This window comes from Thunnus maccoyii, chromosome 14 (assembly GCF_910596095.1).
Source record: "Thunnus maccoyii chromosome 14, fThuMac1.1, whole genome shotgun sequence".
Lineage (NCBI taxonomy): Eukaryota > Metazoa > Chordata > Actinopteri > Scombriformes > Scombridae > Thunnus > Thunnus maccoyii.
This window is the reverse complement of record NC_056546.1, coordinates 4,269,063-4,296,161: the sequence shown is the minus strand read 5'-3', so window position 1 is coordinate 4,296,161 and position 27,099 is coordinate 4,269,063. Positions and strand designations below refer to the sequence as shown.

General features: G+C 37.7%; 2 protein-coding genes across 3 annotated transcripts; one reads left to right on the top strand and one right to left on the bottom strand.

The window, feature by feature from the left end:
* Positions 1–4,233: 4,233 nt before the first annotated feature.
* Positions 4,234–20,834, bottom strand: ccdc172 (coiled-coil domain containing 172). Of its 2 annotated transcripts, XM_042434126.1 has the most exons (8): positions 20,150–20,824; positions 19,826–19,911; positions 17,595–17,711; positions 16,337–16,502; positions 14,994–15,095; positions 13,669–13,771; positions 4,952–5,039; positions 4,234–4,738 (listed from the first exon to the last, which is right to left on the bottom strand). In XM_042434126.1, the coding sequence occupies exons 1-8, from the start codon at positions 20,226–20,228 to the stop codon at positions 4,688–4,690; spliced, it is 792 nt and encodes a 263-aa protein (XP_042290060.1). In that variant the 5' UTR covers positions 20,229–20,824; the 3' UTR covers positions 4,234–4,687. The 2 variants fall into 2 exon arrangements, with proteins under 2 accessions (XP_042290060.1, XP_042290061.1); XM_042434127.1 differs by lacking the exons at positions 4,234–4,738; positions 4,952–5,039 and adding an exon at positions 12,487–12,634 and having other exon boundaries at positions 20,150–20,834.
* Positions 19,919–27,099, top strand: LOC121912064 (neurogenic locus notch homolog protein 3-like). Its single transcript, XM_042434125.1, has 7 exons — positions 19,919–20,022; positions 21,947–22,021; positions 22,155–22,246; positions 22,444–22,558; positions 25,661–26,048; positions 26,143–26,469; positions 26,564–27,099. Exons 2-7 carry the CDS (start codon positions 21,979–21,981, stop codon positions 26,790–26,792), a joined length of 1,194 nt encoding a protein of 397 aa, XP_042290059.1. The 5' UTR covers positions 19,919–20,022; positions 21,947–21,978; the 3' UTR covers positions 26,793–27,099.

Sequence of the window (27,099 nt, the reverse complement as noted above, 5' to 3'; positions counted from 1 at the left end):
TCTGGTGCAACCTGAGTGGTTTCCTTTGTTGGAATTTGTGCACACTAAGTGTCGATGCCTGCAGTTTTCCATTTTTCTGCCCGTCATGTAAGGTAAAGTAGGCAGTGCCTTTTATGAATGTTTCCCAGTAATATAACCATTGTAGTCTCACTTTTTACTGCCTGCTGTAGCCATGCTAGTAGCTCGGTGGGATGTTCATACACCAGAAAACAAAAACTGTTGTTGAGTGAAGGAAAAAATGAGAAAACTTTCCTATATAACATATTCACTAACAAGAACCACGCCACAACAATTATGTCGTTTAAAGGTTTAATGGAATACAGGAGTTATTGAATGTTGAGAATAGATGAATGGATGTGGGTGAGGTAGAGGGAGATATCATCTGTTAGGCTGGTCTGGGAGAATGTATTGAAGTGCCTAGAATGAGACATGGGAGAGAATAGGAAGGAAGGGATGAAGGGATGAGGGCAGGGATGAGGTCGGAAGATGGAAGGATGAGGGGAAGGGAAAGGGAGGGTGCTTCGAGAAATCTGAGACAAACAGGGCTTGGCAGGTGATTAGAGGTGTGGTTGAGGCGAACCTAAGTTAACAGGTTAACTACATTTGTGTAACATTTGGCCTGAGGGTGGTGCCAGAGGAAAGGCCATTATGTTGAGTTAATCAATAACAAATGTTTCCTATAGAAAAACTGCAGCTCTAAATTGTTCAAAAAACATTTAAATGAAAAGATATTAACATTAAATTAGTCTTGCATAGCCAGACCACCACACTTTGTTTTAGTGCTGTGCCACTGCTGGAGAAAGGTCTGGCTGAACCCATTATCATTCTGCTATAGAGGAATAAAAAAACAACTCTTGCTTGTTTGTATTCCAATCACAATTGTCTTGGGCGCCGCTAAACCCAGGATGCAGCGACGGGACGGTGATGTGTATTGACTATGTGATATGACTTTTACTGATAAAAAAGACATTCATAACTTGATCATCGATGCTCTAGAGGTGAAGCCTGCCTGTAGCTTTTAGCTCACTGGACTTGTTAAAACCACAGATGATTTAATAGCTGTATGTAGCTCTCGCAGAACGTTATTAAACTGATATCACAGAAGCTTGTGTGAAGTGGAATGGATCAGTACATCGATCCAAATCTTCATCAAAACTTGCCATATTCAGCTTGTAGGTTGCTACCGTAGCTCGGAGGTTGTTGTTTCATGTTGTGATGGGGTTTTGAAAACGCTAACATGCAGATAGCAGAAGGGGAGGATAATTACGACTGAAAGAGTCGGCCAATGGCAGGCTTATACCCACAGTGAGTCAGACAAATGTTTAATAGAACACAATTACCAAGTTACATGAGTGCACTTCAGCTGATATATACAGTAAGTCATTAAGTAAATTAGGTGTTACTTCTCCAAATAAAACTACAATCAAGAGCAGCTGTTTCACCACTCTAGGGAATTCTCTATGGTCCTGTCTTTGGTGGGAAATTGGTAAACCCAAAAAAGGCAAACACAAACAACAACTTATCACTGCAGCAGCTATAGTATATCGGCAGCAGCAGCAGGAGAGAACATGAGCCACTTTTTCACATTTGATGATCTTACTGCAAAATAAAAGCGTATTTGTTTCCAAGAAAAGTTAATATATACACCTCAGGTTGTTGTGTACACATGGAAATTAAAACAAGTTATCTAATTATTATGGTTTTAGGACAATGACCCATCAAAAAAAGTTAGTACTATGGCACAACTACCATTAAATACTGATATAAAAATGACACAAAAACAAACAATTTTGAGATAATTTTGAACTTTATTAATGCCATCAATTTAACAAAGGCAAAAAACTCATACTTTTAAATAAAATGATATGTTTGTGTCCTGTTGTTCAACATGTTAGCTAAACATTTTCAGTAACTTTTCCTTTAACTTGTCCCCCATCTGTATGTGCAGCATGTTTGTGTGTGGCTTAAACTTAACATTACTCAACTATTAGATATTTATTCATCAACACTGTAACACTTGTTGTGATCAAACATTAATATGAACAGTGTCTCTAGTCTCTAGAATATCAGAAAATCGTTTTTGGGGGTAAATTGAGCCATTGACTCAACTTGCCCCAACATCACTGGCACATTTTACCCCACAAAACTGTTTCACACAGTGACTCAGATCCACAGTTATGCTAAGTTTAAGACCTCGTTTTGTAGCTTACACTGACTTAAATTAACATGTAATAATGTCCAAATGTATCTGTTTTAATTAAGATACAAGACTGATAACTTTAGTAACATTCACTTTTTTTTTTGCTCTGTTTTGCTGACCACTCTCTCCATGTGCTTGAGTCCAAGATGGATTGAGTAACGTGAACTATACTTTCTTAATTTGTGGTCACATGATTACTTTTGTGTATGGTTACCTAGATAAAGGGGGTGGCTCATTTTACCCTGTTCTCCCCTACTCTAACAGGAATGCCTTACGCTGAAATAGATGTATCTATGCAGCTAAATGGCTTCATTCAGGCTGACAAATCTGACTTTTATCCTCACGTCTCCTCCATCTGACTTCTCGCTGTAGGCCTCACTCGATATTTTGCAAAGTCATTCAATATTTCACGTGCTGGAATATGAGGTCTGGATGAGAGCAGCAATTACAAATGGGATTAACCACTCAGACAAATGGAGTGCTTTGTCTGCTGTTCTGTCTGCTCTACGTTTTTTCTTTTTTTTTTGCAAACACATCCAGACGTGGCTCACTGAGGTCAAGGTCAAAAAGTCAAAATGGGATTGGAGGATTTCATTAGGGTGGCCATTGATATTCCACATCATTCTATTAGGAATCACTCTAATCAGAGAGACAATGACCCGCAGAGTGACCCTCTGGTGTGGGCTAACAGACCGTCTAATCATCAATTATAGAAACAACTGTCTGCTGACTGAAGGTTTAACAGTGGTAATGTCACACATCTCCCTTTGGGAGGCAGCAGACAGGCTACATGAGCTGAATAAAAAAGGGTTTCTTTTCCTTAATGTTCCTTGCTGGTAACTGATTCTCACATTTCACCAGAAAAAGAGTGAGTCTGTGCTGAACTCTTGTTAGCATATGAATCATCAACAACACACCTATCCATATACTTTTTTTGTACTTTTGGTCTGGGGCTGTTTCTCATGATTTGGGATAGGCCCCTTACTTCCAATTTAGAGGAATCTTAGTGCTACAGCATACAGTGAAGCCACCTCCATAAAGAGATGGTTTCCCAGTTTGGTGTGGAAGAACTTGACTGGCCTGCACAGATTCCTGACCTCAACCCCATCCAACACCTTTGGGATGAACTGGCACGCCAACTGTGAGCCAGACCTGATCACCCAACATCTGTTGTGGACCTTACTAATGCTCTTGTGGCTGAATGGGAGCAAATCCCTGAAGCCAGGTTCCAAAATCTGGTGGAAAACCTAAAACCAGATTTGTCACTTCAACAGTAAGCTGTGTGTACATGTGTGCTTTTATTTGGATTTATGTTACTGTATTATTAGATAGGTAGATAGATAGATACTATATAATAGGTACTTTTTACATTTTTTATGAATTCCAAATAGAAATTAGTGTTACAACAGCCATTAATGGAATGGAAACTAGATATGGATATAACCATGACGATAATATACTATTTGCCAGGTAGATACTGTTCAATGATGTTAATAAGCTATAGAACACTATACATTAGTGCAAGTCAGGTTTATATTGCTAAGGTAGTCAGGTGCATGATTGTCCATGGATTTTAGAAGTAAGTGTACATTGAATAATTTACACAAAGTATATGCATATGTATATACAGTATATACAGACAGTACTTTACAGATGATCAAAATATGAATCTAAAATATAACATATGTGATGGTGAACAGTCTGTTTTCACTGTAAGTTTTATTAAAAGTACAAAACTCAGTATCAGTGGCTGAATTAAACCACATCAGAAATAAAATGTATATTTGCTTTCAACAATCATAGAATACTAATTCACACATGCTAAAATTGATCTCTGTTTTGATTCAACAGCCTCTATTATAGCAGTTCCAGTCTTTGTACACTAGAGGGCAGTATGTAATCATGTTTTTGAAGGCCTTTACTGCACATACCAGCAGTAACTGGATTAATGTCACACTGAGACACACACATACAGAGACAGACAGAGAATTACAAGCATTACATGTTGTTTTGTCCGCTATGTATGTGTGTGTTTAGTTGTTATGTGCAGGTGAATTAAATGTTAAAAAATAGATATATTTCACATTAAAACATATATTACATATTATAGGAGGACCTATAACTACAATGTTTTTAGTCTTGAGAAAAAACGAACAAAGTTTAAAAAAAAAGAAGTTTAGTTTAGAAATAAATAACTTTCAGCTTCCCTCCAATAACAAGTTAACTAAACTGAGCATTTTACTAAAGGCAAGGTCACACACAGAAAGGAATCTGCTCTTTTCATGAAAATGTTAAAAGTAAATAATAAAGACCAAACAATCTGAACAAAGATCCAGAGATGAATAACATTTGTGGATGAATATCATTGTACAACACATGTAGTTTAGAGTGTCTGTCTGTACGTATGTTCCCTCCTGTCTATTCATCAACATGTTTATTTTTGAACAAAAGAGACTGACAGTGAACCAATGTCACCTTCCTGTGTCATCATTGTGCAGAACCCGAATGCTGCTCACTACCCTGGCTGCCGTCCAGCTTCTACAAATAAAAATACAGAAAAGACAAAAATGAATTCAAGTCGACAAAGAACAAACTAAGAATGAGGATGAATAGAGACATGAACTTCCTTACCCTCAAATACAATTTTGAAAATGACAAAGAAGATGTGCTACATCTCACAGTAACTCATAAATATAGTATTTATCTGTGCTGGCTTGTTTTATATGAATGAGTGTGTTATATCTAACTTACTGACTGCAAGAGCTGTAATTCTGAGCTGAGTGCCTCTCGCAGAAGCTCCTGCTTTCCTTCTTTATGCATCTCCAGCTCCTCCTTCAGCCTGGTAAACAAATGAAACCTGTGTCAGCTACCGACAGAGCGGAGGGCGGAAAAAACTTATGAAAGGACAATTTGTAAAGAGAAGCTTCAGCAATTTTCAGCTCTATATATTCAGTTTGAACTTGTTTATGTTGTTTCTTACCCGTGAAAATAGAGTTTGTTTCTTCTTTTATTGTGTTTGTGTCACTATATTTGGTGTTACCTTGCTTTTGTGTTTTATCGCTGAGAAAATACACAAAACTAAATGAGCTAAAGTGAAAACCTTTTTTTTTCACATTTGATATTCATGCTGATAGTGACAGACAAGGTTAACTTTTTTCCATAACTAAGACAAGATGACTGTGACTATATCAACATGCAATATTGTTGATGAGAAAAGACTAGACTATTTTCATTGACAAAAAAGAGGACACGGAATATTATAGACTGTTTTTTTTCCCTAAATTACAATCCAAACATCCTTTTCACCGGATGGCATGTGCAGCAGTTTCGTGTCTTGTGCTGAATGTGCCGTATCAGGACTACACCAGCACCATGAACGTTAACAATGACAACAACAGGGCGTGGAGGAAAGAAACAAGCTGATATTTGGGCCCATTTTTGTTACAATGAGGCTGAGAAAAAAACACACAAACAAATGCATTGCTTTCTCAGAAGGGAAGCAATGTGGCTATAAAATAGCATTTAAGAATACTACAAACCTGAAAGGACACATTAAGGCTCACAACAAAGAAACTGAGGTAGGTAACATCTTGGTAGTGACTAAAATGACAAAAAATGATTGGCTCTGGCTGGACTAGACTGACTGAAATGTTCACTGTAATCTGACAGCTAAAAATGACTAAAATGTCAACAGTTTTCATTGAATAAAACTAAAATAGTTAAGGTTTCTTTGACTAAGATAAGACTACAATGCCCAGATTTTTAGTCAACTAAAACAGGGTGATGTAAACTAAATATGATAAAAATGAACAACGACATTTGACACATGACTAAGACTACATAAAAAATAGCTGACAACGTTTAACCCTAATGACAGAGAACATAAGACACAGAACAGAAATATAACCTAATTAATTAATAGTTGGGTGAAAGCTTTTACATGGTCCTAATAAACAGATTTTGCCAAAAGCCGGATTACTTACGGGATATGTTGCAGGTATACACGCTACAGAAATTCCTGAAAACAATGTTCATAATGGGAATATCCAGGATTAGGGTAATAGTTCAACTAAAATATTTATAGTTTTCACAGTAGCCCAATTTCTACAACATACCAGCTGTTAACATGGGTTGTTTGACAGTTAATATCTGGAATGATTTGTGGTAGGTCAGTGATGTTTAGTGAACACTTGACATGCACATATGTGACCCTAACCCTAACCCCTAACCCTTACCCTAATCCTAATCCTAACCCTAACCCTAACCCTAACCCCTAACCCTAGCTACTGAGGCATCTACTGTACGACAGAAGTAACTGGACAGATTGAGGAGTAACCCTGCTAACAAGGCTGGTGCTCTATATTTTTTTTAGCCTCAACAACTCCAATTAAAACACCAAAACCAACAATGTATTAGTCCATCTCTGAGTATCCTGTATGTGGCACTCAACACGAGGCCAATGGTTCCCACTGAAAACAAAGATTATTTAAAAATGACTCACAAATATACTGTATATTTGATTTAAAAAAGAAAAAAAAAACTCAGTCATTTCCTACAACAGTTGGGCACTGTTGCTTTTAGAAGTGTTATTCATTATTATCAGATTTATTCATTCTTTGAATACACAGACAATGCTTGTTAGTGGGATCAATTCATTGTTGGTTTTGGTCTTTTCATGGGATTTGTTGATAATGAGAAAAATAAAAAAAATATCATGTACAACCATAATACAAAATGTTTCCAAAAATAACAAACAAAATTTGTTATGAGACACCATTGAAAAATGACACAGCCACAGAGGGATGGGTATCAGCACACACAGGGATAATCAACAACAGTTCAATAGACTGATGGGCTGAGTTAAGTGTAGTCCTGCTCTAACAAGCTACAGTCAACACTACAGTAATATGGACTTCATTGATTCTGTATTTGGTAATTCTGTCCCTGCCATGCAGGGGCGAAGGTACACAGGAAGCCCCAAGGGACAAATTACTGAGCACAGAATGGACTGACAGCAATAAATCAAGTTTAGAAATTTGTCTCAGTCTGAAATCATCCGACTGAAGCAAATCTCAAAGGTCGACTGGTAGCTTTGAGGTATGTGACTGCCGGGAAAAATCAAGATGAGGAGGGACAGATACAACCAAAACACTATGATTATTGCAGCTGTCTTTTAAACATTTTAAGGGACACTTCTTAGTTTGTACCCGGAGTTTAAAGGACATGTCTGGCAATTTTCTATTTTTCTTATCAACAAATCTCACATGAAGACCAAAACTAACAATGAACTTATCTACTTATAAGTATTGTGTGTATCTAAAGCCTGATATATCTTATTCTTCTGTGCTGTAGACCTCTGTTGTTGTCCAAAAAAGATTAAAAACACATTAAGGAGCCACACTGTTGCCCTGATTGCCATATATCTTCATTATGAAGAGTTTCCTCATGTTAGCTTGTTTAGAAATGTGTCCAAAGACTAATAACAGGCGATCACGTTCTCAGTCTCTAGGAAATGCACAGATACTGCAGACAGACCATGGAAATGGTACTTTAAGAGCATCATTATTATACTTCACAGAAAAATTAAGGCAGAGATGGAAGAGAAAGGTTATTATCTCTATTAACAGTCTTAATATTCAAGCAGTACTCATGTCACAATCACTCCTTCAGAATATGTAATAATGTTGATCATGTGTTTTAAGTACAAAACAAGGGCATTTAATTTGACTGATGATAGCGTGAATATACGTCAGATATTGCCATGAAAGAGAGGATGGGACAAAATACACTTAAGAGTTGAACAGACATATGAACTTTATGGCAACACCACAAAAGAGACTTCTGTTCTTTTGTTGTAGACTATAACAATCAACTTCTGTCTGCTCTTATGGTGGCAAAGGAAATATTTGACATTATAATTAAATAAAATTGAATTGCTAAGTTCAGTGTGTTTCTGGAAAAAGCATTTGACTTTTTTGTTATTGAAGCTACCTGATCCACTAGCTGTGATTTAAGTGTTCTAGCAGATGTTTGAAGGTTTTATACAACATTACACGTGAATCTATGAGAAGCTTCCTCTAACTTTCTTTTATTGGAAGTTAATGAAACAATAAAAAAAGGGGGTGAAATTGCATTTTCACAGCAGTGTCTTAAACTTTACACTGTTCGATGGAACTTACAAATCAGATTTTTCAATCAGCAGAATGACGTCTCTTGCAGCGAGACACTCGGGTTTGACATTTTGGTAATCGTCGGGTTCTGCAGCTTTATATTAGATTTCTGCAAAGTAATGGCATCTTTAAGAGAGCCTTCACAAGTAATGTAGCAGTAATATGTCAATGAAGAAAATCCTCCACATCAAATAATACACACAACTACTAGATCATCATTTACTGACTACTTTATTAAAGGTATCATCCCATTGTGACAGTGAACGATCCTCACCGGCAGCCGCCCTGTTTTGCACACTGAACACTTTTTAAATGACTGTAGCACTCATTCAAATTGACATGCATTCAATTTCCAACAATCAATAAGAGGAGAGTTAAATATGCGTTTTAAAGAGACGCTGCAGTGGTTGAAGACAGGATTGATGGTTTCAATTCAGAATGGATGATCATAAGAATGAGTGAGAGGGGCGCTCTCTCTTCGAAAGCCACATCCTCAGCACTTCCTGAAGCTAATAAGCCCGGGGGGGTAAGGGAGGGGGGGTAACGAAGGACCTAGTATGTTTAATGAGGCTGATGGATGAACAGGACATGCTAGCAGCATGCATGATTTAAGGCCAGGCTGGGAGAGGGAGGGGGGGATGTGGAAAAAGGCACGAGAAGAACATAAAGAGGGAGCATGAGATAGAAAATAAATAAATAAGGATGAGCAAAACATACTGCTAAAAGTGAAGGTGAGTACTATGGCATGTACCTATTTTGTAAATCATCATAGTAAAAGGCTTAAAGAGAGCACTTTTAATTAAATACTGATAAAAACTAGATTAAAAAACTGAAGTCTGGATGTAGATTCGGGCATTTGTTATACACTTCACATTCATAATTACAGTAGAGTAGACATTATCCAAAGTGGTGGCATCAGCAATAACAATGACCCTTCCTTCCTGGAACACTATTGATCTCCAGTCTTTAATTAAATAAAGGAAGTCTCTTTGTGGAGAAACAAGGTGGACCAGTACTCATATACCAGTCATGTTTCAATAGAGGCAACATATGATTCATATTCTCCCAACTAATTCATATTTTACTGTGATGAGCAGACACAATGTCGGTGATGTATCTACAAGTTCTTTCTGTTGTTCTCTATTTGTGTTCATTGTTCTATGTTTAGGTGCTTAAATCTAAAGAGATAAGGAATATGTTTTACCTCTTGTCTCTTAAAGGCCCGTCTACCGATGAGCCCACTCTGTTCTGATTAGAGATGTCAGTTTCAGTTAGTTTTGCTTTCAATAGACCAACACCCATTAACTGGTTACAAACCGGTTAATTTTAAAAGGAAAGTTGTGATGTAGCTTTTGCTTGTGAGAGCCAACCAGCGGTTGGTGGTCAGAGCTAGCTTGTCTGCCCCGGTTAGCTTGACTTTTAGCTCATCCTTCTTCACTTCAAAGTGTTTTCATTGTATTTAGTCACAGTAGCTCTTGAGGCTTGAGGTACCTAAGGAGCTCTTTCAATCCCTCGCCCTCTACCATACTGATTGGCAGCTGGGTGATGGCCTAATAACAAAGAAACAGCTATGTTGTTATTATAGATAGACTGTAGGATTAGCATGCTAGGCTAACAGTCCGTCAGCTGTGTGGCTTTAGCCATGAAGTCTTTCAGAGCACACAAACACCATGAACACACCTGTCACCTGCCCAGCATGATGCTGTTAAACCAGAGACATCGCAGCTACACAGTCTATGGGCTACACACAGCACAGCACGGCTATGCTAACAATGCTTGCCATGCTAACTAGCTGCTAGACACCGTGCAAGATGGTAAAATGGATCAGTGTCAGTGTCGGAGACTCTGTGTGAGATGTGTTTTTAAAACTTATTTGAGGGCTGTGCTCACTCTCAGTCCTGTGAGGTACCAAAATTGGCACATGAACAACGTGAAGTAACAAGTTCAACCCTTGTATGCAAATGAACCTATAGACTGACACGCGTAACTGGTCAAAAATATTCTCGGTGGTTAACCGAGTAACGGTTAACAGTTGACATCCCTTGTTCTAACTGGCCAGCTTGGGAGCTACGTAAACAAACAGTAGTAGTAGGAGTTCTTTACTTGAAATGGAACCATCTCAAATACATTCATACATGTTCAAACCTGAATCTGACGCAAAATATCTGAGTGGACAACAAAAACAACCCATCCAAAAACTGCAGCGACAAATATATTGCAAAAGCATTTGTGGGCATGTGCAAACAATCTGATGTCATCATAAAGAGGAAGTAGAAGTGACTTTGCAAACAGAGCAGGCTGAAGCCCTGACTTTTGACTTTCAGGGAGTATTTTTACAAACGTTCACCTCAAGTTTTGGAACTTTGACCATATTTAACATAAATATCTGACATCATAAAGAGTATAAAAATGACAGAAAATCACAAAAAGCATGTTATGTCCCCTTTAAAAGTTTCCTGTGAGCTGAAACTCAGTAGTGTTAACTACTGTGTTCTCTATTTTTTTGTGCCTCAAACGTCTTTCCAAGACGTCACTAGAGCTCTAAGATCAGTGAGTTACAAAGACTTGTGCAGTTGATGTATTATCGATGTTCTGCATTAGTGTACTGATTTAGGGCAGATACAATGTTCTACATGGCAACATCATGCTGCTGTTATTAGTAACATTATGATGGAAAATACATGTTTAATAGAAAACATGTACTGTACGTATAATCATACTCTGAAAGATATTACATATATAATATATAAACTTAGTTAATGGTATAAGGCAGGGGTCGGCAACCCGCGGCTCTTTCAATCCTCTGTCCTGACTCCCTGTGGCTTTGAAACAAAATATCAATAAATAATGGCTATTTCATTTTAATTTATTTTATTTTATTTAGTTAGTTTATTTTAATGTAATAGCTGATATTTTGGAGAGTTAGGTGATCTTGTAATATAAAAAATAAAACGTGTTTTAATATTTTGTCGATCAAAATATACATCACCTGCCGGGCCGTTGCCGGGCAACAGGCAAGTGCATTTTTTGAGTGGTCTACCCCCGGTAAGCTAACGATGGAAAAATCCAAAAAAAGAAAGATTTCTGATGAAAATAGAACTTTTAATGCTTCATGGAGAGATTTATTTGCTTTTACTGTTGACGAGAGTGGTTCACCTGTTTGTGTTACACCTGATTTTTTAAAATGCTGCTTCTGATATCCTTTGAGGTACATTGTACACCCACACAGGTTGGAGTTTTGCATAACATATCTGAAAACTATCTGAATGACCTGTAAGGCAGATTTATGATTAAAAATACTCCTGACCTTAATGACAGTGCTGAGAATATCACTATTATATCTGCAAAATATTATATTCTTAAAAAAAACTTTTTAAAAAATCATTGTACATATGGCAGAATAGACACAAGAACTCCTAGAAATGTGTGTTACCTAAAGTAAAGCATTTAGTCAGTCTGTAATGGCGTACAGGTTGTCCATAACATAGACAAACTAACTAGCAAAAATATGTTTTCCCCTAAAATATCAAAAAAGTTAATGCTGAATGAATGAATATTTTAACTTAAACCACTGATTGTTTTATTGAGAAAATTGTATTGTACATTTTTGTTTATGCGAAATATGTACCCCTAATTAGATATTCACTCATAAGTGTAATGTAACTATAAGTGGTGTAATTGTCATTTTAGGGATCAAACAGATTTTGCGGCTTCAGGTGGGTTTTATTTGGTGGGAAATGGCTCTTTGTACGCTGAAGGTTGCTGACCTGACTGGTATAAGGACTTTCTCTGTGTGCTGTATGATTTTTTTCCAGTTAAAGCATAATGGATAACTCTCCTAAAACCAAACTGTATTTATTTGTTGGTAAGTCTCCTGATAAACATCCAGTGTAAATCCTTAACTCTCCGCCCCTCATTCATTTTGCCTTACAAACCTCCCTGCATCAATCACATTAGCCTCCTTTTCTTTTTTTCCCCCCCACTTGTTGACTGAATGAAATACACTGCAGATCAAAGCCTTAATTAAGCAAAATGGTCTTAATGCTCTGTTATTTACACTTCTAGATCTGGACTCCAGCCAGCAGAATACACAGAGAGAGAAACACAGACGAGAGAGCCGAGCCTATCGGTTTATTCAGCACTTCTCACAGTATGATTCAGTTCTACTTCTTGTAAATAACACATTCTGTCAAACCTCGGGAGCTTGCAGAACGCTGCATTGTATTGTGATGTCAACGGTGTGATTCTTTCTTCTGTCCTTTTCCTAAGTGCATCACAAGAGAGACCAACTATCAGTGCTACTCCTGAGTCCTGGGGCCACGTGCATAAAACTCTGTGTAGATTCATGACTATTTGCATATGAAATATGTAAATATTCCTTTCGTCAGATTTATACAACTGTGCGTATGCGTGCTTCTGTTCTATAAATCTCAGTCATTGAGGAACTGGGCGCACGTGCGATGAAACGAATGGGAAAGAAGACGTGCAGTTTCACCGATTGTGAGGTCTTCCAACAGTCAGAACAGGCGTCATCACGTGCGGCTGTGCGGCTCTTTACACCGTCCATGTTATTAATTAATCATACGGACCTGTAAACCGTCGTCGGCGGTGATATCTCAGAAATGTAATCAATGATTAGTTTGTAGCGCTCGTATCTAAACTGACTATACAAGGCTTGACACAAGTAAGGATGAAATAAAAGTATATTAACAGCATACATACATAAAAATAATTACACAAAAGTAACTAATCAGTGTTATTTTAATAAATGCACCTTTGATTGTCACATCACTCTCAAATCACATGTGTCAGCTGGTTTTAAGAATGCGTGAGGTGTGCACATTTTTGTAAATACCAGTTTATGTGCAGGAAACGGCGTATGCATGCATGGTTTCTGTGCGTACGTGTGGTTTATGCACGAGGCCTGTGGTGAGGAGAGGAGAGCGGTTGTACTTTTGTAAACCGTCCCTCTGGCAGCCTTCACAAAACACAAAACACTCAACTAATTAAACATCACAGCTACTCAGCAAGGAATATTTATAATATCAGAAAGCTTGAAAAAAAAAAAAAGCCTTAGAGAAATAAAAAAAAAAATTTTGTGAGCTGCTAAATAGCTTACAGCTCCTTTGTGTTTTGTTTGCTTTTATTTCCCCCGCAGCATTTACTGTTAATTCTTTTGTGTTTTATTAGGATTATATTTGTGACATAATGTAATTAGGAGTAAATCAGAGTATACTGTGTCTGTGTGTCCAAATATATAAATCCTCCTCAGCATCCTGATGGTTGATAATCACTCACCGTAGACAGGTGCTGTCATTGAGAGGTTTCTGACTGACAAACAGGCTCTCTGCTCTCAGAGATTCTGTCATTGCTTCGGCTTCACTCAGCTGCCCGTCCAAGTCTGTAGTCAAGAGTAATAAATCAAACACAAAATGATTTCCCCCCGAAACAAGACAGACACACACTGTAGGTGCATTGTTCAGACATATGCTGGGATAGAAAAAAAAACAGAAATAGGATGGAGTACAGTAAAATCTTCTCCACCACCACCGTCACCGTAGAGATGTTCTTGAACAAGGCGCTTACTGTACAGAGCTGCATTCAGACCAACATTATGACTGCGTTAAAAAACTCCCTATTCATTTCAATGAGACCACTACGTTGGTATACTGTTCATCCTGACAGAGAGGGCAAAAAGTTGTACAATTGACAAAAAAGATGAACCTGGCTCAACTTTTTTCCAATCATCCATTGGTCAATCAAATAGGTACAAGTACACATTCCTAGTAGAGTATTTTGTAACTTGTGTTTAGTGTAATCTCTCGTTTTCCTCGCAGTCCTCAAGACAGACAATGAAATGATTGTTGTGATAACTTTCTAGAATTGTAAAATACTGTCTCATAGTATTATAAACTCACTGTGCAGTGATTTGGACTCTGATAAGCCTTTAAACTCATGGATTTATAACTCAAATGGGACTTCCTGGATAGTATATCATCTTTTAAACACTACCTGTACACCAGTGTAGTTTCTTGCATTTTTTAAATGTGCTAATGTGGCCTAAGTGTGTGTTTGTACTGGACATCTCCAAGTTGAGAATGCATGTTGATGTGAATAAAGCCCATTTAACACTAATTAAAAACATTTTTCACATCATCAGTGAGCTGTCTTCTAACCTATAGTAGTCATGAAGCCAGAAATGATCATACATACTTTATGTTCAACATCTGGGATCAAGATACAACCTCCTTGGCAGCTTGGTTGAATTTTCAACATTAAGCTTGCTTGGCTTCAGGTAGGTTTTTAGAAGACTGGTCTTTATTTCAGAGATGCATGAACAGCTCTGATTGCCTTCAAACAGAAGACGTTGGAAAACTGATGGCTCGCTGCAGGCAGTGTAAATGGATTTGGAACAACAAAATCTGCATCACAAAGGCGGCTTATAAAACTAGTATTACAGCAAAAGAAATCCAAAAATGACAAACACGGGCCTGTTGGAGGAATTTACAGTGCAACCATCCCAAAAATCCTCAGTCAACAGTGAGTTGTGGTGTGAAAAGAGTGGCAGTTTTGCATGTGCTCCTTCAGATCTGCATTTATCAGACATAAAGTCAACTTTTTACCTTTCCAGGTGTTTTGTAGGTCTTGTAATTGGAGCTGCAGTGCTCTCTTCTCCTCCTGCATGGAGCTCATGTGACTGTTCTTCTGTCTCATGAGCTCCATCTCTGATAATTGAGGAGGACAAGAACAAGTTAGGCATCAAGAATCATGGTGTAATTATCACCTGTTGGCCTGAACTATATAATACATTTATACTGGCACATTTTTTCAAAGGTGCAATGTGGGCATTTTTGAATACACTTTATCTGTACAAACAATCAGAGACTACATTTCCCTTGAGCCCAAATATAAGTCAAAATCAACTATATTGTCAATTCTGCCATATGTACAGGACATATAGAGGATCGAAGTGAAGTCGTTGATCGCAAAGTGATGAAAAAAACATTAAAATTACATCAAAATACAATAAACTGCTCTTCTATAAACCATTGATAATGTCATTTCTTTACAAATACTCACCACATAATATATGTTGGTTACAAATACACTTTCTAATGTCTTGTTCTTTTCCTAAGTTTGCCTTCAAATAGTCTTCAAACTGCATTTTACTCAAAAATCTAAACTTTTCTTTGGCGAGACATCCAGTATGTCTAAAAACTTTAACTTTTTGATATTTTTTGATATATATTAATATATATATTGATATATTTTGATACTTTCATTGTTAATTATTTTACCACACACACACATTAGTGGTGATGTCTCGTTAGTGCAGTGGAGGAGCCTGAGCTGCACAGAATTTTAATCTCATCAATCAAATGAGGAACTTTACACCTCAAGTTTGCAAGGACACAAAGTAAATCAAGACAATCTCTACTGAGTTTAATACACAGCTACATTTAAGTGTCTGGGAAACTGATATTAGTCGGTTAGTTTATTTATAAGTCTTCAACAAGTCTTCAACTCCAAATCTTTTTCTTTAAGTTCATGCCAGACTTTGTCTGATTTATTTTAGCTTATTAAAGAGTCCAGATGGACACTATTTAAACATGATTTTAGATTTTGAATATTTTTTTTTTAGTATTTTTCCAATATGATAAAATGTTTTCTTTCCAAAACCTGTAATGAATGTCAGTATTGATCTTCATCTCAGTTTTACATTCAGTCTATATCCACATTCTGTAAATCAGAACCAGACGCTTTCTGAAATCAAACTCACTATTTCATCTCTGTGTCAGCATCTCTGGGACCATCATAAAAACTACTTATTACCATTTACTTCATCTACGTAATGCTATATAATACACCAAAGAAATAACCAATAATTTTAAAAATGAGCAGCCACATCTGCATTATATAACATCTGTCTACTGTGACAACAAGATAATAAATAGTCTTTTATGACCTTTGTATAATGACTCCACCTCCCTCTCCAGGTTCAGGATCTCAGTGTGTGTTGGGCTCTCGTACACTGTCTCTCTGTTTCCTCGGAGACTGAAGTCACTGTTGAACCGTGAGATCTCCTGAAGGAAGTTTTCCTGTTCTTCTTTAGACTCCTTCTTTATCTTGGCCTGATATGAATAGACAGACCGATGGGGAATACTCCCAACAATAATACTGACACAACAGCCTCTAATGCTACAACTACTGCTATTACTACTACTGTTAATCATATCAATAATACAGTTTTAACCCAATCTTTATCTCTAAGGCAATGAGTTACAGTAATAACAAAGATTTGTGCAATGTTTCAGATTTCGGTGGGTTTGTGTCCTTTCCTACCTCGCTATAGTGCTCACTGTTCTTTATTTTGCAGAGAGGAAGGGGAGCATGTTGGGGTTGTGGAGGCTTATTATCCCTCAAGATTAAAATCAGCTGTTTTGTTATGTGCCTATTCATTTTTGCTATTAATTTTACAGTTTCAGCTGTACAAAGGCAAGAAAATGCTGTTTTTCTCTGTTTTTTATGTCATTTTAAACCTAATTTAAGTTGGCTTTTGACTGTTGGTCAGCAAAGGCATTTAAGAGATTTCAACCGGGGGAATTCAGATGGGCACTTGTTTTTGACATTTTCTAGAATAACTGATCTTTAAATTAAAAAAAAAAAAATCAACAGATTTATTATTGACTATGACATGACATACAGTTTGTTTTTGATAGACATTAAAAAATGCGTCTGGAAATCTCTATAATGCAATAAAAACTGCACAGTTGGAATAAAAAAAGCTGCTGTTCTGACATACAATTTTAACCTGTGTCAACATGTACAGTATACAGTCTAGGGATGTGCAGAGGGCCCAGTATTTGTATTTGTATCTGTATTTGTTGAGGCAGCAAAAATTATTTGTATTTGTATTCGAATAAAAGTGGAAATAGGCTTAAAAGCTCCTGTTTTTGTTTTTATTACCTTTACAATTTTAGAAAATTGAAGATGAAAATTAAAGTGATTAGGGTTAGGGTTAGGGTTGTTTTGTTTTTTTCTTCCCAAAAACAAATCATTTTAAAAATATTTGTATGAAACAAATATTCGTAAAAAAAAAAAAAAAAAAAAACACTATTTGTGCTTTGCCGAATAACGTATTTGTATTCAGTCTACAAAGTTTAGACTATTACACATAACCAGTATGATATGTGATGTAAACACTGATTCAGGGTTCAACTGACTAGCTGTTCCTCGAGTTGGCTCTTCTGACAGAGCAGCTCCTCAATTTGCTTCGACATCTGGTCTTCACATCTCTTCATCAGATCACGCTGTAGCTTCATTGCGGACAACTGCTGAGCCTGGAGCACAAATAAATGAGCGGTAAGTTTTAAGTCACACGATCTGACAGACAGATGTACAGAGAAGGAGATACATTACTGACACGTTACATGTGAGAGATATGATACTGTTCCCAGAGGAGGAGGAATGAGATGGGATGAAAGTTCTTGGATGGCGAGCAATCATTATATGTAGGCTACTGCACATAACAAATAAAGATAAATTACATAAAACTCTCTAACTACTATTAAAAACCTGTTTGGATTTCTTTTTCAACACATCTATATATATATCATTCACTTTCAAACTTTTCTTATTTACTTCCTATTGCCTCTTCATCCTGTGTGATTATACCGCACACCACAAAAGAAAGGAAATTACAGTGTATAATTACAGCCAAATTACAGTATATAAGAAGGCAAATTCATGGAGAAAGCTCTTCAAAGTTGCCTCAGGCATGACTTAAGGTACAATTTTCAAGTCTGTTACTTGAGCTGTCAAGGAGCAAGTGAGTTTATTGTTTCTCACATGGTAGTGGAGGAGTGCGGTTCATTTTCAACGGGCACAATCAGCTTCCCAGTTTTGTAAGCACTGTAATTATCTTAAGACAGCCTTTATAAATGGTAAGACATTACATCATATAGGCTATAAATCCCCTGTGCTGTACACAGCCTGCATATCTGTAAAATGTACACAGTTTCATTATAAAAGGTCAAAAAAGGTTTCTCTGTCGTTTGTTTTCAGGCAGATAATACTGAGACAGACACAGTGTTGTGTTAAGCAACTGTTCTAATTTGGCCCATGTAATTTGCTCTTTTGATCTGATGTGCACTTTTACAAGCACAGGAAGATGTTGGCAATATTTCTGAAATGTCAACGAGCCCGCCTTCGACATCATATCTCACACATGCTAAAAGGTTTCACTAATGTTATCCGGTGGAAATTAGCCATTGATTTTACAGTGGCACTCGCGATCGATCCTTTGCGCTGTTGATCAAACCAATGGGAGAGATTAAGTGTTTTAAATCATAAAGCAAATCAGCTCATCAATATGCCAATATGCACTTCTTCACCTCATGTGTCAATGCCACTCATATTGTATGCTGCTTCAAGGTAAAGCTATTATCACTGTTGTTGTTTCCCTGTTTTTATTATTTTAGTTTTTTCCATTATATTTTTCAAAGGAGTTACCTTTATGCAGTTACAATATATAAAAAGACATTGATAAATTGTCTCATTTTGTTAATGTCCTCCATTGAATGAACAGTCAAATGACATATTTCACCATTAATTAACCAATACTTCAAACATCACGTCACTGTCCCTTGCGCAACAATCCAACATGAGCACTTATCTAGAGTTCAAAGTCAAACTGAATGGTATGCCACCATGAAAATGAGGGCTGGGCGATAAGGACAAAATCAAATATCACCATATTTTTAACTGAATACCTCAGTATCAATATTGTTACAATACTGTTTGATAAATAATCACCTGTGATGTGGATATAGCTAATGATTAAGTGGGTAAAAGCAAATAATAGAATAGCTAGAACAGTCTGGCAAGTTCAGAAAATTACATCATTTTATTTTAATGCAGCCTTTAAAACCAGGACGATATCTAGTCTAATATCACAATATTGATATAGGCTAATATCTATATATTGCCCAGCACTAATGCAAATGAGTACCAGGCTGTGCAAACATTAGATTGCTCTATAATTAATCTACCATCAAACAGCCAACAGCCACGTCACTTGTGCACACCAGCTTACAATGAAATCTACCGAAATAGATGAAAACCTACAAACTTGCTATTACAACAAGTCAAATAATACTTGGCAAAACCTGTTGAAACCGACTACATCCACTCAGGTCCACTAAAAACTTTTAAAATACTTTAAATTCTATTAAAACCTACTTCAGGGCAGCATTTTGTATCACACACCCATTAACATTGTAACAGCACTCAAAAGCAGCTTGTCCAAATAGGCTAATTATTGTGTGTTAAAAAACATGGTGTTTTGTATTATAGATACTTCTAACACCACAAAATCTATTTATAATTAACATAATACAGTTGAAAACACAAACTGTGGCATGATAATTGGATAAGTTAAGGAATTTAACCTCACCTTCACATCCAGTTCCTCGCTGGTCTTCTCATACTTGTCTGTGGCGGCCTTGATCTTCTCATTGCATCTGATGATGGCTACTTTAACTGTAATAGACACAACATATAACCACAGGCATATAAGCCACTAATACACACAACAACCCATCATAAATCAGCATTTGTTATGTCAGTATGACTTCAGGGAGTTCAGAAGCTGTGAGTTAACCATTTTCTGCTAACCTGGCTAGCTAGCAGTGTAGCTAGCAGTGTAGCTAGTCTTGTAGCGTTAGCTTACAGCTCAACCTACTTACTTAGTTCAGTGTCATTAAGCAAGCATCCTCACCTTCTTTGAATTTTTGTGTTTGCTCAGTTAACTGTTGTTCAGTTAAAAGGATTTGTTGAAAGAGCGTGTCCAAACTCATATTGGAGTTAGTGTCTCAACTTAAACAAAATAGTAAGCTAACCACCTCTACATAAAGGTAACTAAAAGCCACTTTCATCTGTAACTCAGTTACTCAGTAAGCTAACGTTAGCTATGACACACTTGTTGGTGTCTGCTTTGTAATCACTTAGCCTATAACATAAGCTAACAGTTACATGTTACTATTTATATATTGATAATAGTTCGAAAGAGCTACAACATTAACTGATGAAGTCTGTTTCCTAACAAGTGAAAAACAACTGTCAAAAAATAGCCCACATTATTAAATTAATGCAGCCAACTGTACATTTTTGATGCTGTATGAATTTGTGGATGACATATCATCACCACATTAAAGAAAACCTTAAAAAAAAAGAAGAAAAAGGGGTAAAGATGCATGTGGGAGCATGTCGGTAAGAAGATAATGACTCGAGGTCCGTTTCAAGGGCTAATCCTTGTTCCTCATATCAAACATAAAAAGACAATTATCTGTGTTAATGAGTTCAATAACTCTTCATAAGAGCTTCAATAATTCATTTGCTCCCAGATTGTCAGACATCTATAATGAATAACGAGTGGTGGAAGAAGTATTTAGATCCTTTACTTAAGAAAAAGTATCAATACAGCATTGTAAAAAAATAAAAAAATAAAAGTCCTGCATGAAAAATCCTACTTATGAGAAAAAGTACACAAGTATTAGCAGCAAAATGTAAAAGTAGTGGTTTGGTCCCTCTGACTGATATATTATTATATATGACATCATTAGATTATTAATACTGGACTGGAACATGTATTGAAATGAAAGCATGTGAGAAGTTTAGAGGGAAAAATCACTATTTGGTGGAGCTGTTAACAACTCATAGACATGTGAAATGTGACCCCGACTACACTCTGTTTTATGTAAGATGTCAACAGCCAAAAAGGTTGGAAACCACTAGTTTAACAATGTGTTAAAAATGTGTTTAAAAGCTTGTTATATTATCCATTGTGTCAAATCTTCATCTGAAAAGTAACTAAAGCTGTCAAATAAATGTAGTGGAGTAGAAAGTACAATATTTCCCTCTAAAATGTAGTGGAGTGGAAGTATAAAGTAGCATCACATGGAAATACTCAAGTAAAGTATAAGTACCACAAAATTGTACTTAAGTACAGTATTTGAGTAAATGTGCTTAGTTACTTTCCACCACTGTGAATAACATCCACAGTGAATTATTATGTGTGTGTGTGTGTGTGTGTGTGTGTGTGTGTGTGTGTGTGTGTGTGTGTGTGTGTGTGTGTGAATTTCATACTGACATTTGGCTTCATAACGGGCTCAGAACTAAGAAGTAGTAGCGGCATCCTCTGTGAAGAAAAGTACAAAGCGGTTGGCGTGTACTACCAGCTCCCCCATCAGCACAAAGCAGGGACATACAAAGATGGAAAAATTATGTTTTGTTATGAGAAATCTGAATAAAAACAACTTCTGGAAATGGTAATTCATATGTCAGTTGCAAAGATCAGCACAGACAAATATATAAAATGGAAAACTTAATCCACCTCTGTGGGGCCAGAGTTCATATTCATAGACTGGAAGTCAAAGGTTTGAAATGGAAGTTTGTGAAATGCTGATGATCCAGTGACTCCAATCTTGGCTGCAGACCACAATATTGGCCAATTCTGTAAACTTTGCCCCCACGAGCTGAGTCAATAAATTCACCTGTCACAGCTTTCTGCCTTCAGATCTGGGTCAGAAACATTTAAATTCAGTGGCCATGGCATTAAGGGGAACACTGATTTGGCTTTGCTCACTAGCAGGTAATCTCACTGTTATGTTTTTTTTTTTTTCTGAAATGTAGATCATGAGTAAGAGAACATACAGTGTATAGCTATATACTGTGTATAAGAAAAAAGTTGGATATTATATATGCATGTGTCTGTTTGCTTGCAGTATTGTCCTCCTTTGCAGCTTCAGATGAAACTTTACACCAGAATTGCAGCTCACAAGCTCAGCTCTTGGAGAGCCTATCAGCTGATCTCCAGGTATACTATTAATATACATGTATATATGTATATACAGTATGTCCTACCAAAAAAGCTACTATAACATGTAGCCTACATAAATGCAGCTCACATTGTGATTCCATTTTTTTAAAAATATTTTTTATTTCTATCGATTTCAATTTGCTTTCATTATCAGAGGAAAAAAAAGAAGTGTTTTTTCTGATATTAACCAACAGATGGTGTTAGAGTGTGGTGAAAACCTTACATCTGAATGGAGTGCACAGCAGACAGCTGCACTACTGCTCTCCATTGGGAATCTGACTGATATTCTGCACAAACACCAGTTGAAAGGTAGGAGGATGAGACAAAGACATGTGTTTTGTGTGGGTTCTTGTTCTCTTATCTTTGTCAGAACAAGTTTAAGTGTTAGACCGTGGGAGTGAGGACATTTTGTCTGGTTCTCATTTCTTAAAAGGACTGTTTGGGGGGTTTACACTTGGTGGTTTTAGTGTTAAGGTTAGAATTTAGTTCAAATTGAAGTGAGGGTTGGAAAAGGATGATGGTACACAGAAGAGTTTTTGGACAGGACTAGGGATGCACGATAATAACGGCACGTCATCTGTATCGGCTGATAAAGGCTTTACAATGAAATATCAGCATCCGGTCAAAATGAACATTTCTGCCGATTTGACAAGCCGATAAGATGGCGCTTTAATCATGCCTAAATTTTGATGCTTGACTAAATCCTCAACGCATGCAACCATGCAAGGGTGTCATCACATCTCTTGCATCGAGTGTGAAAGAGGGTCCAACAATATGTCTGTAGTGTGGAGGTTTTTTAAAGTGTCTGAAACGATAGCAAAACTGCTATTTGCAATGATTGCTCAGCGTCGGTAATGCGAGGAGGAGCCACATCACATTCCTTCAACACTACAAATTGGATTGTCCATCTTAAGAGCCGTTATCCCAAGCATTACGATGAATTTGTGAAGAACAAAGAGAAACAACAGGCACCAGCATAAAAAAAACTGTCAGCAGCCTCTTCTCCAGTCCTGTAATAACGCAAAAATATATATAACCACAACCATAGGCATCACTCAGAAACTCATTTAGTGTATTGCTCTGGACAACCATTGCAGATAGACCCTTCTCCATTGATGTCATCCCTGTATGAGCAGTGGACACAAGGGCTGTTGCCACAATCGTCCACCTGGGAGTAACAGTAAGGGCAATTAAAGCCTTCAGGACACTAACATTCTCTTCATCCACACATGTTGTGTCACATGTCCTCAACCCTTATCCTTAACCACAGGTGCACCACAGGGTTGTGTGCTCAGTCCAACCCTCTTCACTCTCTTCACCCATGACCCCCATCCTCAAACACTATAGTGAAGTTTGCTGATGACACCACTATAGTGGGACTTATATCTGACAATGAGGAGACACACTATAGAGAGGAGGTCGAACCTCTGGTTGACTGGTGTTTGGACAATAATCTGGTCCTGAACACCACAAAAACCGAGGAGATCATTGTGAACTTTAGGATATCCAAGAAGCACACACATCCTCCTCTCCACATAAATGGTGAGGAGGTGGAAAGTGTCAATGACATCAAGTTCCTGGGAATCCATATAACAAAAGATCTCTCATGGTCCCTTAACACCTCCCACCTGGTGAAGAAAGCTCAACAGAGGCTATTCTTCCTAAGAAAACTCAAACAGTCCAAACCTCCCTCTCAACTCCTAATAAACTTTTACAGAAGCACCATAGAGAGTATCCTCTGCTACTGCACCGTGGTGTGGTATGCCAGCTGTACTGTTGAGAACCGGAAGGACTTGGTCCGGGTGGTAATAACAGCACAGAAGATTGTGGGAACTGTGGTCCCAAACTTGGACACAGTGTATGCTAGCCATCTACACAAGAAGGCTAGCAACATCAGTAAAGACCCAACCCACCCACGTCACAGTTTGTTTGTCCCCTTGCCAACAGGCAAGAGATACAGAGCCATCGCAGCCCAAACTAACAGACTCAAGTACAGCTTTTTCCCCAGAGCTGTAGCCTCCATCTCCCCTCCCAGCCTCCCATAGCTGTTGAGGACTGAGGACTGTAAATATTACCACCCACACCCCACTCCCCAACAGCTGCTGATGCACTCCAACACTTTATTACATACATGTAATTTGTTGTGCAATACCTTTTATTAATTTTCATTATTTATTATCTTGTTTTTATTGTTTTTTTATTATGTTTATCTTCTTTTTCATCTCGCTACCTTGTTTATATCTTGTTATCTTGTTTTTATCTTGTTCTCATTGCTGCCTGGTAACTGAGAGTTACCAAACGTACTTTTGTTGTATGCCTACAATGACAATATGTCTTATGTCCCTTCATTCTGACAGAGGCTAGAAGCACACAACTACAATTAACAGCAAGACGTTAAAACATTTCAGTGACCCTTGGGTCATGTTGAACTGAAGAAACAAGTCAAGAGAACTGCACATTAACATGGACAGAGACTCCCTTTGGTTTTCATTTATTTGCAGACACTGTCATAAATCTGAGAGTACATTCCTGAGTGAACTAACATTGGTATACTTCCTGTTTAGCCAAGTTTGAATTAATATGAAGTTGTCTAATCAATATGTAAGCCAGATAATGTAATGTAGCCACCATGAAAACATCTTCATGGTGTAGCCATGGCATAAAGGCATAAACCTCAGCTGTTTGTTATGATGAGTTGATGTTGAATCAAAAAGGATTAACCCTTAGAGAAGTAATTCCCCCTTTAGTGTACCTCCGTTATTTCATAACTTTGAAGCACGTACTTCAATCACTATCACCAACTCAGTGACCAATTTATCTCACAATTTCATTTTTTTTTTAATTTGCTTTATTATATGCTTTATTATGTATTCTGTAGACTTTTAGTATAAATAAATGTCTTCATTTATGAGAAAGAAGTTGTCTGTGCTCTTTGGAAGTAGAAGACAGAGGTCAGTGTATTTAAAAGAACTTACGGTTTATGAGACTGATTAACTGATTAATTAAACATTTTCCCTTCAGTGGAAGGGTGGTGCCCTATCAAACGAGTGCAAGAATTAATTTAAAAGTAGTGTCACTCCTACACTTGGGACCTGGCAGGAGAAATGTACATAATTAGTGTGTCTGCCAATATTTCCGCTGAAATGGAAATATGTGTGCTTTCACTTTCAGACTTTCCAGTGGAGCCACCTTTGCAAACACAGTCGTAGTTGTGCATCTTGATGCATGTAATTGTGGTTTGACTTGATGACGTGTGCTCAGTGCTCGAATTCAACCCTAACCAACAACAGCTAACCAACATTGCTGTAAATGTTGGTTAGCTGTCAATTTTTAATTAAATAAAGATTTGAATTAACAAGGTCTGACTATGTGTTCGTGGAGTTTTTTCTCTCACCATGTTGGTACTAGCAGATAACGAGGGCTGCTCCTCCCAGCCCTGCCAAAATGGAGGGTTGTGCACCGAAGAGACTAGCTTCCCGTTCTTCCACTGCCAGTGTCTCAGTGGCTGGACAGGTAAACACTGCGAGCAGAGCAGCAGAGTCCATGAGCCCCTGTCATCTTCATGCCCTTTAGCAGACTGTCATGGCAAAGCCAATGATAGTGTTTGTGACAAAGAATGCAACATCTTCGCTTGCCGTTGGGACGGCGGCGACTGTTCTCTGGCAGTCAACCCCTGGGCTCGTTGCACACACCCTCACTGCTGGCGTGTCTTCAACAACAGCCAGTGTGATGAGTCCTGCAATAATGCTGACTGTCTGTATGACAACTTTGACTGCAAAAACAAGAGGGAAGTTTGCAAGTGAGTTTCCTTTTACTGTTCACAGGTTTCCCCTTTTATTTCTGTAGTGGACTGAGAAATTTGAGCTGATCCCTCTGTTTTTTTGCTTCTTTAGTCCAATATATGAACCCTACTGTATCAACCACTATGCTGATGAAATATGTGACCAGGGCTGCAACTCAGAGCAGTGTGGCTGGGATGGCTTGGACTGCACAAAGACGGTTCCAGAAAACCTTGCTGATGGTGTCTTGGTTCTCATAGTTCTGCTGCCTCCAGAGGAGCTTCTCAACACTAGCAGGGCTTTTCTGCAGAAGTTAAGTTTAATCCTACACACTACGCTGCGCTTCCGGCGGGACCACAATGGAAAAGCCATGATACGTCCCTACACCCACCATGAGGGACGACTAAAGCAGGAGCTACAGCCTCAAAAGAAGGTCATCGGGTCAGTCAGACAGACAGTTAACATAAAAGCTGAGGTTTTGTCATGAAGATTGTGCATTAAACTATTAACACTTGCTTCTCCTGTATTTCTGTAGCTCCATGGTGTACCTGGATATAGACAACCGTCTGTGCTCTCAGGGCTCTGAGGACTGTTTCCCTACAGCAGACACTGCTGCAGAGTACCTGGGAGCCCTGTCAGCCTTAGAAATGCTTCATTTCCCATACCCCATCAAAGAAGTCCATATGGTAGGTAGGGATACTTCAAGAACACAAAAAAGACCAGCAAGACTAAGAGGCACAAATGTGGGAGCTGGAAGCTGTTAGCTGCTGCTGCTGCTCCCAGCTGCTGCCGCTGCTCCCAGCTGCCACCACTGGTCCAGCAGCAATTTTTTAAATCTTTTTGTGCCACTTACAGGTGAAATTTTTTATGAAATTTTATTAAATGCTGCAGACTTGTTCAGCATCCCCATCTGTACAACTTTGCTGAATTTGGTTACCATGGAATATTATATTAAAGAGATACGGCAGTTAATATTTTGTATGATGATGTTTTACTAAAGGCCACAAGTTGGGAATATTGGTGCCATGCTTCAATATGTCGTGCACATTCTCACAGAGAACTTTCATTGAA

Excerpts from the sequence above, each read along its gene's own strand:
- ccdc172 (XM_042434126.1), bottom strand. The coding sequence starts at position 20,228 with ATGAGTTTGGACACGCTCTTTCAACAAATCCTTTTAACTGAACAACAG. Across the intron at positions 15,096-16,336 it reads GGTGGAGTCATTATACAAAG|AGATGGAGCTCATGAGACAG; the intron begins GTCATAAAAGAC and ends CTCAATTATCAG. Across the intron at positions 13,772-14,993 it reads CCTACAAAACACCTGGAAAG|ACTTGGACGGGCAGCTGAGT; the intron begins GTAAAAAGTTGA and ends TCTTGACTACAG.
- LOC121912064 (XM_042434125.1), top strand. The coding sequence starts at position 21,979 with ATGGCATTAAGGGGAACACTGATTTGGCTTTGCTCACTAGCAG. Across the intron at positions 22,022-22,154 it reads TTGGCTTTGCTCACTAGCAG|TATTGTCCTCCTTTGCAGCT; the intron begins GTAATCTCACTG and ends GTTTGCTTGCAG. Across the intron at positions 26,049-26,142 it reads AACAAGAGGGAAGTTTGCAA|TCCAATATATGAACCCTACT; the intron begins GTGAGTTTCCTT and ends TTGCTTCTTTAG.